The sequence below is a fragment of the Lepidothrix coronata genome, unplaced genomic scaffold, assembly GCF_001604755.1.
Source record: "Lepidothrix coronata isolate B3197 unplaced genomic scaffold, Lepidothrix_coronata-1.0 Scaffold76, whole genome shotgun sequence".
NCBI lineage: Eukaryota > Metazoa > Chordata > Aves > Passeriformes > Pipridae > Lepidothrix > Lepidothrix coronata.
The window spans coordinates 396,480-416,586 of record NW_016690256.1 but is presented as its reverse complement, the minus strand read 5'-3'; the positions used below and the strand labels follow the sequence as shown (position 1 = coordinate 416,586).

General features: G+C 41.0%; 1 protein-coding gene across 9 annotated transcripts in view; it reads left to right on the top strand.

Annotated features, from left to right (window-relative positions):
* The window catches only part of FAT3 (FAT atypical cadherin 3), a 401,772-nt gene that overhangs the window by 176,627 nt on the left and 205,038 nt on the right, over positions 1 to 20,107 (top strand). For all 9 annotated transcript variants that reach the window (XM_017819708.1, XM_017819707.1, XM_017819709.1 and 6 more), the window contains exon 3: positions 10,974 to 11,288. In XM_017819708.1, the coding sequence (XP_017675197.1) occupies positions 10,974 to 11,288 (315 nt within the window). The remainder of the gene's footprint in view (positions 1 to 10,973; positions 11,289 to 20,107) is intronic.

Sequence of the window (20,107 nt, the reverse complement as noted above, 5' to 3'; positions counted from 1 at the left end):
GTAGTGCTTCGAACCAGGAAAGACCAGTTAATTTGATTTCATCCTTTTTTATATATCTGTCTATTATACATCACTTTTATACCTTTTTACTAAAAGATTTTTCTCTAACTAAAGCATAGCATGCATTTGCCATGAAATGTTTTCCCCTCAACAGTTTGTAGCTCTCATTTGCAGATGACTAGAGAATATTCCAGGAATTAATCATTTGCTTTAAAAAAAATAAATAATAAAGGGTATCAAGCTGATTGCTAATTTTATTTTTCCTGGCTTCAGTTTCCAATCATTAGATATTGCTCCACCTTATTTTGTTAGATTAAAGAGCCTTTTGCTTCCCAGTAATATTTCCCCATGAACCTTACATTGATTTTTCTAATCAAGTTGCCTCTTCATATTCTTTTTAATAAGCTTAGCAGATTGAAATCTTAAACTCCCTTACCATAAATCATTGTCTCTGCCCCTCAGACTGTTTGTGGAGCTCTTTTTTGTTAATCTTCTCCGATTTTTTTATGTGATTTGTAAAATAGACTCTGGAGTCATGCACGGTTCATCTTAGCAGAGGAAACATGGCTGTGCCTTGGAGGAGGGTTTAAATGGTGCTCCTGTGCTGGCTTTGTGCATCACACTCTCCTCTTCCCTGCAGTGTTCATGTTCGAGGGCAGCATGGCTATTAAACCCATTTCAGAGGTTCTCTTTCTCTCCTGTTTGACTGCTCCTCTAATGTTTGGATAGGAAGATAAAGGCAGATTCCATGGTTATTGTTATTGCTTTTTTCATAGGGTTGCTCATTTGCTGTGGGCCAGAAGAAACAGCCAGAAGAGGAAGAGGGTGAGGGAAGCAGGAAAGACAACTCTATTTCCAGTATAATTTATAATAATACTACTCTGTTTTCAGTATGATATGTATAACTAAAAAGTGAAAGACATTTACTACGTGGAATATTCCCAGTATATCCTTGTCTGCTCTGGCCAACCATCCTGGGCTGACACTCCTCAGTGCTGGGAACCATCAGAAGAGCCAGTGCCTGTCTGTGATGTACTTGAGGCTGGGTAAGGTCAGCATTGCAGTCCTCAGTGTGAGATCACTTGCTCTCAGGGCAGCCTCCCCCAGCAACCAGGCTACCCTGCAGAGCTGCCTGCACTTCCCTCCACCTCCCTCACCCCTGGCACAAAACAGCTGGAACAGATTGGCACAGATTTTGCAGAAGGGTTCCCAAAGCAATCTCTTGTACTGTAGGCAGTACAAAGGATGCAGATCTTCGTATAAAGGAAGAGGACCCTGCACAGAAGTCCCTTGTCAGGACTTTTATTGGAATCCTTTTGAACATCCTTTGCCTTTTTTCTCCATTTCTTCTTCCTGCTTCAGCTTTGCTGCACTTATGATCTTATTTCTAAAATAACCAGGAGCAAACCCTTCTTTTTAAAATAGCTTCCCAGTCCTGCAGGCAGAGGACAGATGAGTCGGACTTTGATCTCTCTATTAATCTACTAAACAGAATGTGCAGAAAATCTGGGTTACTCTGGGCGTTAGCCAGACCCTTTGAGAAAAAAATGCCTCCGTTCAAACAGATTATTGTTGAGGGTTAAGAGCTTTCATTGTTGGGTCTAGTAATGTGAGGATTTCTGCTAGTACCATTCCCACATCTGGTTTGGTTGGGAAGGCTGTGGAGGTGGGCACAAGGCACGCAAGAGTTTTGAGATCCCAGTGGTGCTCTGAAAATAAGACAGAACTTGTCATCTGCTGTAGGGACAAACAGATATAGATGGATAAATGCGTGCAGAGAGATTATAATATTGAAGAGAGTTCACAGGTTGTAATTCATGTGTGGCTAGAAATGCAGTAGCCACAAATGGTTAAAAAAACAAGGGGAAAAAAAGCATAATCAGTAGAGTGAAATTATACCATCAGCTGTTGTTCTTCTGAGTTGCATTAAGAGTGTATTCCCACAGTAGATCTTCCTGAAAGGTTTTGTAAAAGTTTGAGGTATCTGAATTTTACACGACACCTGCCACAGTCACGAAATTGCACTTTTCATTTGTTTTTTTTAGCCCTGTGGCTGAAAAGTTGAGCCTGTGCAACTCACAAGTAGGGAACATATTTTGCTGTGCCTGTGAGACCAAAGGGGAAGGTGAATCTGCCACCCCCAAAGAGATAGTGGTAGCATCCCATATTCAAAAAGTGGAACAATATGGCTCAATCTGTGAGGGCTGGCAGGACATCCCATTTGTCAGAGAAGCATCACAGTTTGTCCTGTTGTTCTCAAGCACTTGTAGTCAGTAGGGAACGGTGCGTGGCAGTGGTTTAGTCATCTCTGGAGCTTCATGACTCCTCTCAGCCTGGTTTTACTGCTGGATTTTATTGCACTGTTTGGCAGTGATGGAGTGAGTTAAGCTTTGACAGAGATTATTCATAAATTAGAGGTTTCATTATTGTATTCATGCTTTTGAAAGCAGTTTGTTTTTTCCAGAGCTGTCCATTGTGTATTTTTTGTTTATCCATATAAGGTTTTTTATTTTTTCCCCAAGCCAAAGATATTAAAGCAAGATGAATATGGATATTTCTTTCAGTTAGTAGAGGGGTGTAATGGAAGATACAGAAATGGTAATAAACCCTAGTCAGGTAAAAATGCTGGCACATCTTATTTCATTTAATTCATAAGCGGAAGAAGATAGAGAATTTATTTGACTAAGCCTCTGGTTCAGTGTCTTGATAATATGTTTGGAAAATTGCTCTGAAATTGATGTGTAAGTGACCTTGAAGGTGTCCTATTTAAGTGATAGCTCATTTTGATGTGAAGTTTTAAGCCTTCCTCCCCTGGCCCCAAATAAAGCAAGCAAAGGAAACCAGCACTGAATTTAAGTCATTTCAAGGTAAAGAAGGAAGAATCTCTCCTCAAAACTCAAAACATAAATAACCTGGAAGGTCAAGCGCCTAATCTGAGATGTGCCTCTATTTCAGTGCCATTAAGATGCTGCTTTATTGAGAAGTCTGCCCTCGTGGCAGCAGTCCCCCAGCCCTGGTGTCTGGGACACCTGAGGAGCTGTGATCAGACCCCTGAGAATACCTAGTCCCTATGGTGGGTGGCACTGCTAGTTCAGGATGCAGCATTCACCCTTTAAATCACGTCATTCATATATGCATGTATACACAGACTCCATATTTCTGATATTCACATACATATATACAATCTATTATGTATAAATACTAACAATTTCATAAATATTCATGTAGTCATATGTGGTTTTAAAAATATAAGATACATATATATTTATTTTTATTATTTTTGCTTGAGAGTGCAGTGACCAGACCTAACCTTGATTATCGCCTTTAATTAGTTGAATTTCTCCTCTACCTCTAGTAAATAAAGTTATGTTTATGTTTTGCAGCCTGAGGCAGGGCTGGCCAGGGTTCCTGCTCAGACAGGACACCATCCCCAGCCTGGTGTCAAGGTCATGCTCATATAAGTCATGCTGATGGGCTGTGCTTGATTTAATGGCCCTGACAGACCTGAACTACAATTGCACTGTGCATTTAAGTCACATGAGCATCCTTGACTTCAGCTGGGATGTTGGCTGGCCCAAGACCTCAGAGGTCGGAGGAATCATAGAATCGTTAAGGTTGGAAAAGATCTCTAAGGTCATTGAGTCATTAAAAATCAGAGTTTCCATATGTACCTGAGCTGAATTTCAAACCAATTGGCCAAGCTTGGTCTAAACCATTGCATGGTGCTGGTTTCTTCTACGAGCAGAAGGAGTTTACAGTCTGTACAGTGGTGCTGTGCTCACAGCAGCAGCAGTGGTCCCACCTTTGCAAAGGGCCAACAAAGAACTTAAACTTGCCTCTGAAATACGTGGTGGCATGTCATGTCTAGTAAGAATTGTAAAGCTGTACATTATCTACCTACTTATCTATTACATGCAGATATATTATGTTTATTAATATTGACTGACCTTGTCATGATTTTGGCTGGTCGTGATGGTCATGATATTGTGTGTGTAATATCATGGTAAAGGGTGTATTTGCAGTTAATTCAGTGTCAGTGAAAATAGCATTGCTGAGGATTAGTTTTCTAGTTCTCTTTACTGCTCTGGGAACACAGAAGCAATATTCACCAAAGAAATTGCAGTATGAGATAACAGTAAATTTATATATTCAAAACATCAGTAAAAGAGAGAAAATTAGAAGCTGAGCCCTAGACAGGAATGTTACCTGTCTTTCGTTGTCTGACAAGAATGGTTTGTTATATATGTTTTGTATTTGAACCAGACATAAGAATATTAGGAAGTTGTAGGTATGTATAGCCTTACAAAGTTAATATTGCTTTTGGACTTGTTTCTGGGTATGATCTAATCTCCATTTAATTCAATGGGATATTTCTTTTTGCTTCAATAGAAGCTGAGTTTGTGTTTTAATGTGCGTTAAAACCTACAAAATTTGTGCAATAAAATAAAAACAGGAGGCCACACTTTGCACAGTGGGGGGGCCTTAAAAGAAGGCATTGAAATAGTGTTTAATCACCAGAGTAAGGAGCCTGATTTTCAAAGCTGCCGGCTGCAAGCGGTGGGGGGGTGAGCAGTAGGTCTCCTTCATGCTTCGGTTGAGTTTGTGGCTGATGCGATACCGCCGTCCATATTCAGAACTGGCCCTGGTGATTTATGGCTTGAGAAGACTTTAAAAAAGGGTGAATATAATGTATGGTTTATTCTGATTCCCACTGGCTTTTGTGGTCCAAGTGTGCTGAATCGATCTGGCATTGGTGCTCAGGTTCACATCTTCATTACACTAAAACTGTTTAATCCTGTGGGTTATATTTACAGTTTACCACTAATGGAAATATTGAAGTAAATATCTCCCAAAAGATGTATACACTCTGCTTTTATATACAGAGAGCTGTTGTGTGTAAGACCTAAATAAAGAAAAAAAACATAGAAAGGGTTAGGCATAATGTTAGTTTTCTTGAAATCATAAATATTCTTCCTTAATTGGGTGTGAAATTCCTGTCTACAAATCATGCCGTTTTGGTTGATTTTATATTCGTTTCTTTGATGAATAATGGGCTTGCAGTATTTTTAAACTTCTCTTGCTTACGATAGCTCTCCACGAAGTGTCCTTCAAGAACCACATCTGTGCTTAATGCAAGGAATCTGAATTAGCTCTGACATTTGCATTTACACTCACAAATCTTTCCATGGCTCCCCTGTGCAACGATATGTGGAGGCAGGATCTGTCCAGAGCTCCGAAGCAGGAGCACAGATAGGCATATGGAAAGCCTTTGTCTTGGTGCAGCCAGAGGAGGTGCAGCCAGAAGAAGTTCTTTCTTCCCTCTCTACATTTTAGACAGAGAAAAAAATTTTAAAAATCATTAATCAACTGTTTTCTTTTAAAGCTACATTTTTTTTTCCCCCAGTAAGGCAATGCAAGTGAGGAGCTTTGGCTGACAGTTCGGTGACAACCAAGGTGTTGTGTTTACTGCCAGGAGACTCACAGGGTCTTTGATGAGGATCATGAATAATTAGTAGCATTTCGGAATCAGTGATTTTTCCATTTCTTCCTTTGAGGGATGTAACAGAGCTCTGAGTACTTCGCTGTTAGTCGGCATTCCCGATGGCCTCATTTCTGTCATTTTAATTAGGGGACAAACCAGCTTCTACTTGTAGCTGGTTTGCACTGAGCCCCTTTGTTTTGAAACTGGAGGAGGGAGAAGCAGACAAGGGCTCTAGAAATGGGTTTTTCAAAAATTTCACGTCAGAAGCTGATGTGGCCCTTGGACATATTGAGGAAGTTTGCTGGTTTCCTGAGGTCTGGAGTCAGGAAGGTGCATCCATTACCCGTAGTCCTTCAGTCACCCTAAAGTTCATATATTTTTATAGCAACTTTAACCACTAAAATTTCCATTTGCACGAGAAGGAGCTGGCTTTGGGTGAGAAGGGGCATGTTGCACTCTGACAGCTGGAAATATCTGGGAATGTGTTACTGGAGCATCACCTCCATCCCACACTGTAGCTCCTGCTGAGGGCATGTTCTGCCTTTACTGCCTCTCCTCTATGGCCACTCCTGGGTCAGGCTCTGGGAATAAGTAGGCCATTTACTTTATCTAACCTTTCCTGATTGCCCAGTCCAAGATGCATGTTTGTGCAATTAGCTCATACTCCTGAAAAAGGTTGAGAAGAACAAGCAGTATCATTGAGGCTGTTCCCAATTGTCAGCTGAGTTGATGGTATTAAGCAAAATGTAGCCCTGTGAAACCACTGCAGTATTTTGAAAAAGAGATAACTAAAGGTTTTTCTGTAGTATTTCTGCGTGATAGAAGTTTTTGAAAGAGTAGCAGATACTTCGTAGTCAGTCCTCTTTCCCCAAATCTTGTTCATCGTTTGCTGAGAGTATGACTACTTACATTGGGAACTTTTATCACATGGGCTACTGAGTCACTCAGCAAAATGGCGTGCTACATTATTTTTTGCAGCTAAGCCAATAACTTGGGTAGAAGAATAGGTTATATTGTAATGTCCCAGTACCAAGGTGCCAAATAATGGGAGATTCTGGCCTGTCCCTGACAAGCAGTTGCTCCTGCCAGATATCCTCTGTGTTGAGTATTTGCACTCTCCTTTTTCTGCCATTGACTTCCTGCCATCAGACCTCGGTTTGCTTTTCTCAGCTAGATTAAAGAGCTTTGTAACTCTCTTTTGACTTTTCCATGCAGAGCTTCTTAGAGACCACCAAGTTGTCTTTTAATCTTGCCTTGAAAAAACTAAACAGAATTGAACCCCTTTCAATGGTTGTGCTATTGAAGGTATTAATGAAGGATGATCTGACTTTTAGGAGGAACATATGTGTGTAGCAGATATCCATGGCGATTGGCACCTATGTAAACACCCGGGTTGACAGCTCCAGTAAACATTCTCTTAAAGAGCTGTGGCAGGTCCATCCATCACACTACCTATATACATAGTACTGTCAAATGTGTAAAGTAAACAAACAGGGGACAAAAAAGAGGTGATGAAAGAAATAATGCTTTTCTCTAATCCCTTTTTGTTTTAAGAGCCTCTCAGGTTTCTCATCACTATAGTAAATACATAACTTTCAGATAATTTTTGAGTGGACCATGTCATTTGAAGTGGTCTGCTGACAGATGTGCAGCAAATCAGTGGGAGAGGAAAGAGGGAAATCCAGTTTGCAGATTCTCTGTTCACTTTAAGAGCCACTAGTTTCTTGCCCCCCATTTTTTTTTTTTTTGCCTTCATCCTTAATAATGCAGTGTTTCGTTGTGTCCAATTGCAGGAGCCATACGGAAAAAATTATCCCATTATTTTCTCAGGGAAAGAGGGAAAACAAGCCTTAGAGAGAAACAAGCACACAACCTTCACATTGCTGGCACATTGCCAGCACATTGCCGAGCCCAAGGGCTGAACTTAATTTACATATAAATGTGCCCAGGATTTTAATCAGCAACTAATGCACTCTGTTGTTATTTTTCACTTACAGTGTTTGCAATGCATGTGGTGTCTGCTGAATTGCATAGGGCATGTGCACTTGAAGGAATGCAATGACAGGCATATTGGTGGCACCACTTTTTGGATTGACGGCTAGCTTCTTTTCTGAGGCTGCCCTGGGCCTTGAAGTAGTGCTGGCTCCAGACCTTCAGAGACTCTGCAAAATCTGACCAAGGGCAACATTAAGAGCTGTCTTGGTTGGTTTTCAGCTGTCTGATGTAGAAATGCAGTAGTGCCTCTGTGGTGTAGCATCTCAGTGGATGGGAACACCTGTTTTTTCTGTCTTGTTCAGAACTGTGTCTGCAAAATGTTGGAACTTTTTAGTCTTTAGCCACTTTGGAATTTTCAGGATTTCTGCTGGTGTTTCTTCTTACTTCTTGATTTGTTTAGCTCAGGTGTCATTATTTTGTTCATGTTTCTCTTCTAATTAGCAGGCAGCTGGAAAGAGTGCACCACAAAAGCTGTCCAAAAAAAGCCTTAGAGCTGCTCCCAAAGGCCTCTTCTCCCCTCTACTCTCCTGATCCTGAAAACAAAATTTTGTCTTTCTGTAGTATCTGTTAATATTTATAAGCTTTGAAGTAAGTGATGTGTTTTCTGAATTTATTGTGATCTTATCTGAAATTATTGTGATCCTATCCCATCTTATCCCAAAGGGTATTTCCATCCTTTCTCATACTTGCATTCAGCTAAAGTGAGTGAGAACGTACCTGTGGATTCCCGGGGAATTTTTTTCAGCTCCTGATGCTGACTCTATCAGCCTCTTCGCATTCATGCTATAGCAATGAAGAAGCAGTGCTGATGTTTAAGCATCATAATTAGTCTTAAGGGTTAACACCTCATATGAAGATGACATTTGACATCCATCTGGAAAGTGTCAGCCATACCTACGTGGAGAGATTGGTTAAATATTTGGGCAGCATGTGTATTCTTGTGGGTACTAGCTTTATACCCATATATGGGTATACAGCAAGGAGGCATTTTGTGCAGAACATTCAAGAGCGTGGTGGAAAGTGTTCCCAGGGTGATAGAAAGGTTTCCATGTGGAAAACCTGAAAGGGAACAAAAGCATTATTATTTATCAGGCTTCTGTGTGGTGTTGACAGGTGAAATGACAAGACTTATTGAGGAAAAGGAATTACTTTATATCTGGGACCTTTTAATAAATCTAAAGTAAAAAGAAGAACCAGTGTAGCAGACCTGTTTGTGGTTGCTAATGCTTATTCAATGATCCTTTCCTTCTGAAGTACAGAAATGAAAAGTAACTGTTGCCAGGAGTTATAAAATGAAGGGATGACTCAGAAGATAGATTTATTATCATCTCAGTATCAGTGCAATTCAGCTTCATAAACATAGTTTAATCTGCTAAAACCTTCTGTGCTCTCACTGAGGGAAGACCCTACTTATTTCAAATTTATTTTAAAGATCTAAAATCATTCATCTTGTCTTGTGAATAAATCATCATTTCTAAGATCACTGCTATTCATCCTTTTTGCCTTGTTCTTGACCATGCAGATTTTATTTTATTTATTTGTTTCAATGGGGTGTCATTTGTTATGGGCTCTTATCATGTCTGCGATATAATTTCTCTTCTGGACTTCTAGGCCTTTTCATCACAGTTCACTACATATTTCACCCATGTTTCTACAGAAGCTCATTACATAGCACAGGCTGCTGCTGACAAGAATATTTAGAATACACTCTGCTTTTGTCCTCCAGTGCTGCACTGCTCACCTTTGTTGGGTGAATAATACATCTGAGACAGAAAGACATGAATCTGAGGTTACTAAAAAAAAGACCTAAGCCCATACATGACCGGAATCAGTACTGCTCCTTTCCTCTTCCTCTCTTACATGGCTGATCAAAGTAGTATTAAAAGACATAATAAAAAAATCCAAAACTTGAAAAGTTTTAAAATTTTAAAAAAATATATCCTGTAAGACAAGGGCAATTACATGAGACATCTCTGTAGCTGTGTGGTGAGTTCTGTGCTGCCTTTAAAACTTCTCTAACACTTCAAGCTGTCATGGAAATAGTGCCATCTGATCCTTAAAAAAAAAACCAAATCCAAAAAGACATGCAAGTCCCTTATTAGTGCTGACCTTAGAGCATCTCTGTCCTTAATAATTAACTGACAATTTTGTTCTGAGTAGCATCAAACACATCTGAGACTAAATTCAGATTTCTTGTTTTCCTGTTTTGCTCTGCAGTTTCTCTGTCGTTTTCCACCTACTGTTGACATGACTTGATGATCTGCAGACTGTCCTTTTGAGTATTTCTCAAGCTTGACATCCACTGCATTACTGTGTCTTTCAAGATTTAATAATGCTGTATTAGGAGAGGAAAATGTTCTTGATATATGTGTCACAGAAGTGGTGACAAAGTGCATTTCCTTGTTTTGTGCTGGTGTGATTGTTTGTGTGGTGCTGGTGTATTCGGTCCTCTGTGCATTCATGTTCAGTGCTTAAGCCAGTGAAGGTTTGAACTGCACCAATACGAGCAGGTCTTATAGTAGCAGGAAGAGTTTCTGGTTTATCATAGAATCAGAATGGTTTGGGTTGGAAGGGACCTGAAAGGCCATCTGGTTCCAACCAGACACAAACCAGGTGTTCATGTCAGGAGGAGAAATGGATTTCTGTATCAGGCAGAAATGAGGTAGGTAGAAGTCCTTCATGGCAGGAACTGTGCAGGCACCGGGGTGGTACTTGGACCCCTCTCTGTGGCTCTGTTATACAAAGCACACTTTCTTTTGTGGTTTCTTAGAACCAGGTAGGAAACCAGCTGATATAATTGTATATGTAATACAAACATATACATGTAATGTATATATGTGTGTGTGTATATATATGTAATGTATATATGCAACATATATATGTAATATTTTCTTACATCGGTAGGTAAAGTGGCCACACTCTTCCTTCCCCTGTGATAAAAGAGGATATGCTCATTGTCTAAGGCCCAAGGTTTAAGGGCTACCATGTGAGCTTTTGATTGCTTGTTATCCAGGATTTTGGCATTGTGCAATGAGTAATCTCATTATTAAATTTACCATCTATTTTCTGAACTTGAATGGATTTATTTTAAACTGCCACCTAGGTTTTCTTGTTTAGCAATGGCATAGACAGGAGCTTGAAAAGAAAAGCTACTTTTTTTGTGCAATTCATTGTCAATAGTTGTATCTCTCCCTACCAAGGTTTATACAAGTTTGCATCACAAGCAGAAAATGATGGTGTTTCTTCTGTTACTCTGCCAGCTGCAGTTCTAGCAAGGAATTGGCATTAGGACATTTATGAAGAGCCATCTTTTTACCTTCCCTCCCTCAATTTCTGGGTACAAAATACTTGAGCTGGGTTCACAAAACAGTTCCTGAGCTCGTTTCTGTTTTTATTTTTTCCACAACCTGAATTTTTATAAGGGTGGAGCTTTTTATATATGCTGAACATTCATTGATTCTGTTCCTGACATCCTCTGCTTGCTGTTTTTCCACAGGAGTTATCTACACAGCAGATATTCTTGACCGGGAGACAACCAAATCCTACTGGTTGACAGTGTATGCGACTGATCATGGTGTTGTCCCACTCTACACTACCATTGAAGTCTACATTGAAGTGGAGGACGTGAATGACAATGCCCCTCTCACCTCTGAGCCTATCTATTACCCAGTCGTCATGGAAAACTCCCCAAAGGATGTATCTGTCATTCAGATCCAAGCCCAGGACCCTGACTCCAGCACTAATGAAAAACTGACTTACCGGATTACAAGTGGAAATCCCCAGAACTTCTTTGTGATCAATCCCAAAACAGGTAACAAAATCCTGCAGCCTCAGGGTGGTGGAGAATGCAATTTACATATTTATCACCTTGCTCCCCTTCAGAATCCACTGGTGTTGCATTGCTTTCCAAACCCCTGCTTTCTGGTTGCGTATGTGACTAAAGCATCTTGTATGTGTGTAAAGCATTCTCTTTTGCATTGGTACACAAAAGCACTGGCAGGTGATGTGCTGCAGATGTGCTGCTGCTGCGATTTCTCTTCCATGGGTCACTGGCTGTTGCCTCTTCCCTGCATCTGTAGGGATGAGACTTTTCTACACTGAGTCTGCAGAGTAATGCTAAGAAGCAGATCCAAGCTGCTGCAGGTTACAGAGCAGTGTTTCTTCCTTTATAAGCTGGTGTAGCACTGTTGAAGTGAGTGACATGATAGTTGTCCAACACATGCAATTAAGCTCCTCATTACAGTAGCTGAATGTAATTCTACAGCTTGTTTTATACAAAAAGACAGTTTAGATGACCCAGAAGTCCCTCTGGCCTTTTAAAAAAAAAAATCTGTGTGTTTCCATTGATTTTTAACAGCTGGGGATGTAGCCTGTGGGTGCAGTGTTGCAGATATGGTGATTGTTTTAAGTTAAAGTACTGTTGTTGCCTGGCAGTGGAGCATAGCGCCTGTGCACACCAGCTCTGCACATCTGTGCCCTTGGTGTGTTTGTTTAACAAGGCTGGTAAAGAAATTGCCTCAGGAGATGTAACCTGAGGTTGTGGGTGCTCTGTTGGGTGCCTACCTGGGCCTGGCAGCAAGTGTTTCTCACTCCAGCATGTACCCAGCTGTTCCTCACTTTCTGGGCTGGTGGGGACCCTCCAGCATGGTCTAGAGCTAAAAACTCAAGAGGGTCTTTCACAGCAATATGCTGATCTTTATGAAAGTAGTTCAGATGATTCACACAGTGCTCCAACTGGTTGTCATGCTCCTAGTTTTGATCTGGGGTTTTGATTTTATTTTTTTTTAAGTTTATTTATATCTGCTGCAAATTTCTAAGCAGCTAGAAAACCAGAAGGAATAGATCTGAGAGGAAACATTTTTAATTTCATGTAGGGAAATGATGTTCACTAAATAGCTTTTCAACATTTGGCTGGGCAATCCTATTGCAGTGTGTGGCATAAGAAGGGGTCAGGATCTTCTCAGGCATAAGCCCAGGTGAAGAATTATGGAGCACATATAATCACTATGTTCAATCTGCTGAGCCCTAAGGCAGACATCTCACTTATTTTTAACACTTGGAATGGCCGAAGATGCTCTTCCATCTGCACCCCTTCTCCCCCTCCCCACCCCATAAATCCCATCTGGGCAAAGTAGCATAGTTAAGACTCACAGTGTTTAATGCTTGTGCTTCCCTTCCATCGGCTCCTCCCACAGAGCAATCTGCTCAGCACAGCTCTGCTTATCTGCGTGGCAGTCAGGGTGAGCCCGTGACAAGGACCGGAGCTGGGCACGCTGCAGCCCTGCAGCATCCTAGCCTGGTGGCACACCCTGTGGATTGGCCCTTTGTCCCTCTGGAGAGCAGCAGGGATGCTTTTCTGTAACAATGAGATCTTCATTCTCACAGTTAACACTGAAGATGGTTAATCTTCATTTGCACCATGGAAATTGCTGTCTGAGAACTAATAAGCTTCAGGATGGGGAACTTTGCTGCTTAGGTAACTCCTGAAGGGCCCCCCTTGTGCTAGGTGAGCATCCTGGCTGGTGGCTGGCTGTGATTTGTCATGGAAGGGATAAACCATTCCCTTCTATCCAATTTGGTGCCAAACACAGCACGATGAGAATTGAGCAAGGTGGCCTATTTGAGTGTGTTTTTGCCTTTGAAAATGAGCCTGACAGAGTGTATGTGCACAGAGATGCCTTGTCCCAAAGAGAAGCGCCAGGCCTTGACATTAGGAGGCTTTCTCCTGATGGGATGTAGATGTCCAAAGGAAAAAGCATAATGGATTTTCCTAGAGAGTGCCCCTGGGGGTCTCTGGCCAGGCTCCTTTCAGCCATCTCCCTGCAGTTGCACTAGTTTTTCTAAGACAATAATTTCCGCTCCAGTTGTTTTGTACAGAAGACTTCTGCACACATGGGAGAGGTTCATAGTATGCCAGACCCGTATGCTTGCTGGGAATCAGCACAGCAGTAACTCGTGTAGAGCTTTGCACAGCAGCCCTAAATGCGACAGCACGCTGTATAATTAAGATGAAAAGGTTTAACATGAACCCAAATATGCTGCGATTGCTGTGTACGTAGGCTGAACGAGCAGGCTCCTGCTGTCGGGGGAGAACAGTCATTCGAGAAAGGGGATCTTCTATTTTCTTTGTCACTTGGGAAGTTTAAACACTGCCAGCAAAATGACATCTCACTCCTGCGAGTAATCCATTGCTGAGAGGCAACATGAAGGCGAAATCCTGCATTTTTTACATCCTCTGGTGGGAAGTGGCAGAAGTTGTTCTTGACTAGAGACAGGGAGTTTGCTGGAGCGTAGGGATGTTCTCAGTTGCCTTTGGAGCTCAGCAGTGACTGTGTTTGCCTTCCTTTGGAAGCTGCCTTATAGGTCATGCAGGTCAGGCAGGTTTCTGGAGGCACATGTACCACTGCATGTGTTGCCATCTGATCGAGACACCAGGCGGTAACATAGGGAGTCCAGGTTTTGTTCTCTGTTCTGATACAGGATCATAATTGTAGCCAAATCTTACACTCTTGATTGATTACCTGGGTCACAGAAGCAACAATACTCCTTGTATGCCATGTGTGTGTGTAGAAGAAACTTTTTAGTAGACAACTTGCCACTTCCTACATTTTTATAGACTGGCACAGCTCACGGTGGCTATTCTAGGTAGTCAAACTGCAAATGTATCATGTGCATTTGGATCTGTTTGAAGGCAGTCTTCAGACCTGTCACGATTATTACCTGCAATTTCCTCCGTGCGTTTGAGAGAGAGGAAGAGTTGCTCCTGCAGGAGTGAAAGGCTGCTAAAAAGCCACTAGTAACAAGACTTAGGCACCAAAGTCACCCTGGGCAGCTCATGCTCTCACTGGGGGCTGATTGCTTCAGCAGTACAAATGGGTGGCAAGGGATCTCCTCATCAGGCTTGGGGTTTATATGGGTGCTCTGAGGAGGAGGACTGGAACATGAGCCACCCTCCCGTGTGCCATTGGCTTTATATGGAAAGGCGGTGTGGGCAACCTCCCATGAAGGCCTTTTTTTTCTCGCCTTGATATTTTTTCTAAAATACAGCCAAGCATCAGTTTGCGCCTTGGTCTGCACTTTTATCTCATGAGCTGGTATTCATAGGTACAAGTATTAACTGAATAATGTAGCACATGAGTACGTGTGAAACCATAAATCATTCATGCTGGAGAACAAGGCAGCCTTGTTCTGCAGACTGGTGGAGACTGCTGCCTAAGTGTAGCAGGTCCAAGAGCAAACTGGGATTTTTCTTTATAGTGGGCAAGAGGAATATATTGCAAAGCACAGTTTTGTGAGAGGGGTAAGAAATATGTTTTTCAAATGGTTGAGATAACTCTAGGGGTTACATGACTACTGAGAAAGGCATTCCACTGTGCTTTTGTTTCCCAGCTCTGTGTACACATGACAGCAGTGGAGGCATTCCTGGACCTCAGCATCTTCAAAGCTGGGTGTCAGCCTAAACCCTGATGTGGCTGATGGGAGAGCCAGGGGTTTCCCCTCTTAGTTTGCCTTTTATGCCTGGTAGGGCTTAAGGTTGCTTTGACAGAGCACAGTGTCACAGGGCTGTGCTGCTTTGTGGGCAGTGTGAGATGGGGCTGAGGAGGAAGAAGGCAGAGCTGCTGGCAGAGCATCTGGGCTGGCCAGCTGCCAAGAGTGCCACAGTGGGCCAGAGCCAAGTGAGTTATTTCGTGGTGAGAGGCATGTGGAAAAAGGTAAATAAAACAGAAGATGGAGTTAATAAAAAAATTGATTGATTAGAGCTGTAAATTCTTACTTTTATTTCATGTATATGGGTGTTAATTTCACAGCACAGGGGTAATTTATTGCATTGATTTATTATGTTTCTGTGTTCTGAAGAAAAAAACAAATTTTAATTCAAACCATTGCATTATTTTGTCTAGTGTTAACATATTTTGAACAAACCCAGTAAGCTTCTCTTCAGTCTTTTGTAGATTACTTGAGATACTTCAACTAACCTGCCAACAGATCAAATTTCACTCTTGTGCACATTGTTATGAATTAATTTATACTACACTTATGCTAGTGTGTCTGGAAAATCCAGTTACACCTTGCTTAGTCTCTTGCTGTCACTATTATAACAGAGGCAGACTCGTGACACCCCTGAAACAGTATTTGCTGTAGTATATAAGGCAGGATGCACTAGTGGGTTTAGAAATAATGCATATAGGTCAGTACATCTTTCCAAAGCAGCAATTACTCTGCCTCTGGAAGTTGTCTCTGAACTGTCACATCTGCACCTAGATTTGGAAAGAGACTGGATATTTTCATGCTGAAGTAGTATTAATATTTATATAAGCTAATATGGGATTAGTGACTGTCAGAATTCAATTTTTATGAATGCTACTTTTCTCAGTGGGCTGGGCTTTGCTTTCTTTTGTGCTCACAAAGTCAGGTGGTCTAGGATCCTGGCTGAATGCCACATTTGTCATGCCATACTAAAATGGTGCTTCACCCTCCTGCTATACGTCCTGATTTTTATGGATGCTTTTGTTTGGTTTGTCCCAAGAAATCCCCACACATCTTTGCTCTCACAGACTGAGCCAAATCCATTGGTCTGCTGCTGCACTGTGTTCTGATGGCTGCCAGCAGCATAGCTTCTGGATACCCAGTGCCTCTTTTCAGCTCAGAAGTAATAGAATCATAGAATGATTTGAGTTGGAAGGGACCTTAAAAATCATCTAGTTCCAACCCCCTGCAATGGGCAGGGACACCTTCCACTAGACCAGGTTGCTCAAAAGCCCCATTCAACCTTGCCTTGAACACTTCCAGGGATGGGGCATCCACAGCTTCTCTGAGTAACCTGTTCCAGTGCCTCACCACCCTCACAGTAGAGAATTTCTTTCTAATATCTAATCTAAACCTACTCTCTGTCACTTTATAGCCATTACCCCTTTTCCTAGCACTACATGCCTTGTAAAGAGAAGAGGGACCTTGGGCTTCCTAAAACCTTCCACCATGTAATGATTAAAGGTAAATTATGGACCATCTAAAAAGATTAAATAAAATTACTTTTTGATGACATTTCTGAGGGACTTTGAGTCAACAATATTAAACTAAACTTAGTATTACTTTGGATCTGTTGTCACTCTGCTCTTGTAAGAGCCATTTAATGCTACTTTTTTTTTCTTTAAGTCTGTTCCTCAAGAATGGACAACTTTATATATTTATTCTTGACCAGTGATTCTCCCTCCTCTCACCCCAGCATGGAGGTCCAGCTGCGCTACTGACACTGTAATTGATTCTGTGCATGCTGCTAGTCTTAATAAGCTTCCTCTGAAATAAGATTTTCCATGTTTTGTAAATGAAGGCTTCTAGCTTTTTTTTGGTTTTGTAGTCTAACTTGCGATCTTCCTCCAGGGTGGTTTTAGCTACTATAGTGATCAAATCAGAAAATGTGTTTAGAATTTTGATGGTGTTGCAGATCATCTCCCACTGGGTGCTCTTTCTGAAGGGCAACTCCCACGTGTGTTGTCCACGAAGGCCTTTTTGGCAGCTCATATGTGTGATGTAAATCATCTCTGCAGATCATATGAATGAATAGCTCACTGCTATTCTGTCCAAGACCAGAGAAGACCTTGCAGAGGACAAAAACATTGATTGTAGGGCTCTCCAGTCAAAAGTGAATTTGAGGAATTGGTCTCCCTTTCCATCTGTGGTCTGAACAACTGCTGACTTCACCAAAAGTTGCAGAGTCCACCCCAATATATCCATCACTGATATGTAACCATCCATAACTAATACAGATTTTTACAATGTGATTCCCCTACTGCATTAGCTGGCTTCCATTCTCTGTAATTTATGTTGTATCAACATACGTTAAATGATCTACTTTCTTTTCTTTCATTTCTCTATTATTTAAAAGCGTGGCTCTAAATTACTTTTTTGTAATATATTCACTGTTAAAAATTGAGCTTTGGAGCATTTTAAGAGCTTTAATTTCTGCTTTGGGATGGCTCATTCTTTAATAGATACCATATTTCCAGTGGTTTGATCCCAGGGTTAGAAGCTAGGAAATCAGAGGACTATGGATATTGGAGTTACATACTTAATCACAGTGGGACCTAGAAGCCTGCTGGGCACTGTATAGCATGTTAGACAAAGTTCCTGCCTCAAGGAATTTGTCATAATAACAATAATAATAGTAATAATTAAGAAAAAAGAGGAGAAGAAAAAACCAGGGAGGAGTGGATGTAAATCATCAAGTCCATCTGCTTGCCAGGGCACGTTTATTCCACAGAGTAAATTTTCAATTAACTCCTGAGCTGCAGCAGAGAAGCGACATGAACTCTTCTTTTGACTTTGAGTGAGTCATCTCACCTAATTGTTTTTCTTTTTTTTTTGTGTAAGTGGAAATATTTTCTTACCTTGTGTGATTGTTCTGTAATTTAATTCATAGTAGACAGTTTGCAGATCAAATACTCTCTGGAAATGCAAGCTATTGATTTTTCAGGCATCTTTCAGCATCCATGCACAGTCATGTATTCATAGGCATACCAAAAAAAAAAAAAGAAGGGAGCAAGCATCACTTCCAAAATGGTAGGATGAAGAGCAATATAAAACCTCTTCAGACTAAGTAAGTATAGTCTAGTGGCCAGCCCACTGATTCCACTGAAAATGAGAGAATTTGGGCTCAGTCGGCATGTCTCTTCCCTCCTCCCCAGCAGTGATTCCCATTTTAATCTGTATATGTTATCTGTGGAGGGGATAAAGGTGTGAGCTGTGTCACCTTAGTTGAGAGACAGTAATGCAGCTATTAATAAAATAATAAATCCAGTTTTATCATTTCTCTTGAACAGATCTGGTTTCTGCTAGCAGTGCGTTTTTATTCATGAAGCTCTGAATATGGTTGAGATTGCTGGATTTCTCTGGTATCAAGTGCCTCTTTTAAAATGGCATTTAAAGATACAATATTTCTTATAAATGTCATTTCTTTGTAACCAGCAGATTTAAACTTGGCTTATAGAAATTTTAACCTTTCTTTAGATCTCCATGATGATGTTTTTAGACCTCTTTCACAGTAAGAAGCTTAAGGAGTATTCCCCTTGCCTTGACAGGACAACTGTGTCCTCACTTATTTAATGTAACACCAGTTTTTAACCTGAACCCCCGCTTTTGCTTCAGTGGAGACTTATGTCTGAAGAGCAGCAGCATGGCAAGGGCCAGTGACTCCATGTTTGCTGATGGAAAAAGTTACTGTCTGATAATGAATGAGACAGCTCCCTCCTGTCCTGCCCCAGCATCAGTTATGGAACAGCAACAATTTTTCCACTAATCTCATAAATAGACATTGTTGTAGATTACATTACATCAATTGTTGTAGATTACATCAATCATTTATTATTTTCAAAAACTTCAAAAGCATGTCTTCTGCCTATTCAGAAATATCTTTGCTATCCTGTGAAACTCATTTTTCTACCTTATCTGCCAGTCCAGTTTCTCAATTCACAGAAAATTTCTAGAAGTCACAGCTAGGCAGAACTGATGAAGAAATCACGTACCTTTTTAATATGTTGTACTGTTCCTTCACTGTTTTGTAACTGGGGATGTTCCATTCACTTCCAGGTAGCCTAATACTCTCATTAGAATGATTATTATGGCAGAAGCACAACTGAGCTTACTGGGTGAAACTGTACCAGAAGTACTGAGTCACAGCCCTGTTAAGTGTTTGCACAATGCATATGCTATTGGTACTTGTCATATCCTGCCCTAGGTCACTATGATAATATCAGTGAATGCCCCTGTGTTACAGTAACTGCTTGTGCTCCAAGTCTGAACTCTGTAAGGAAGAATTAATTGGTGAGTTAGGGATGCTGAGATGTGGAGCCTGTGAGCATTCTTACAGGGGTGTAGGGGTCTGGAGAAGGAGCTGCTAGGGAGGAAAATAAAGCTGTGATGTTAGCCCAGACGAGGTGAAGGCTTGGGATGGGGGAGTTGTTGGAGTTCCTTTTTCCTTTTTATTTCCTACTGCTTTTTAATCAATAAGGTAACTCACATTTGTCTTTTGCTCAACAGTCAGAGTTACTACATGTGTCTGTGACGCTGGACCTTGCAAATCACAAGTAGACAATATTGAATCAGCATTTTTCCCTTCTGCTCAGTTGCAATGAATACAGTCATATTGTCATCTTAGGACAGGCAATTTTTGTGGCTTGAATAGTGTTTCGCCTTGCTGTGTGAGCACTTTGCAATATCTCTTTATGGACTGGAAGTTAGAGGCAAGGACTGTAGTTACAGTTTGCTCTCAGTTAACATCCAATCCTTGTTACAAATAAAGAAAGATGGTGATATTTCCTGTTTATAGAATTAGATTGACCTGTGCTGCATGTGGATATTAAAAAAAAAAAAATAGCATAGCTGGGAAATGGAAATAAAAAGAGAAGGCAACTGGGAACTCAGGTGTGTTTTCATAAGCCATCATGATGTTAGTAATCACCGACTATTAATTCTTTGTCTTCCATCACATAGGAGGTTGTATCAGCACCTACTAAACCCCCAAGGTCTCATCACCTCACAGTGCATCTAAACTGGTCCGTTCAAAAAATTAAGCTTAACAGGGAATTTGTGTTATTTTTCCTCTTTTTTTCTCTTACTCTGTCTCCATCAGAGTTA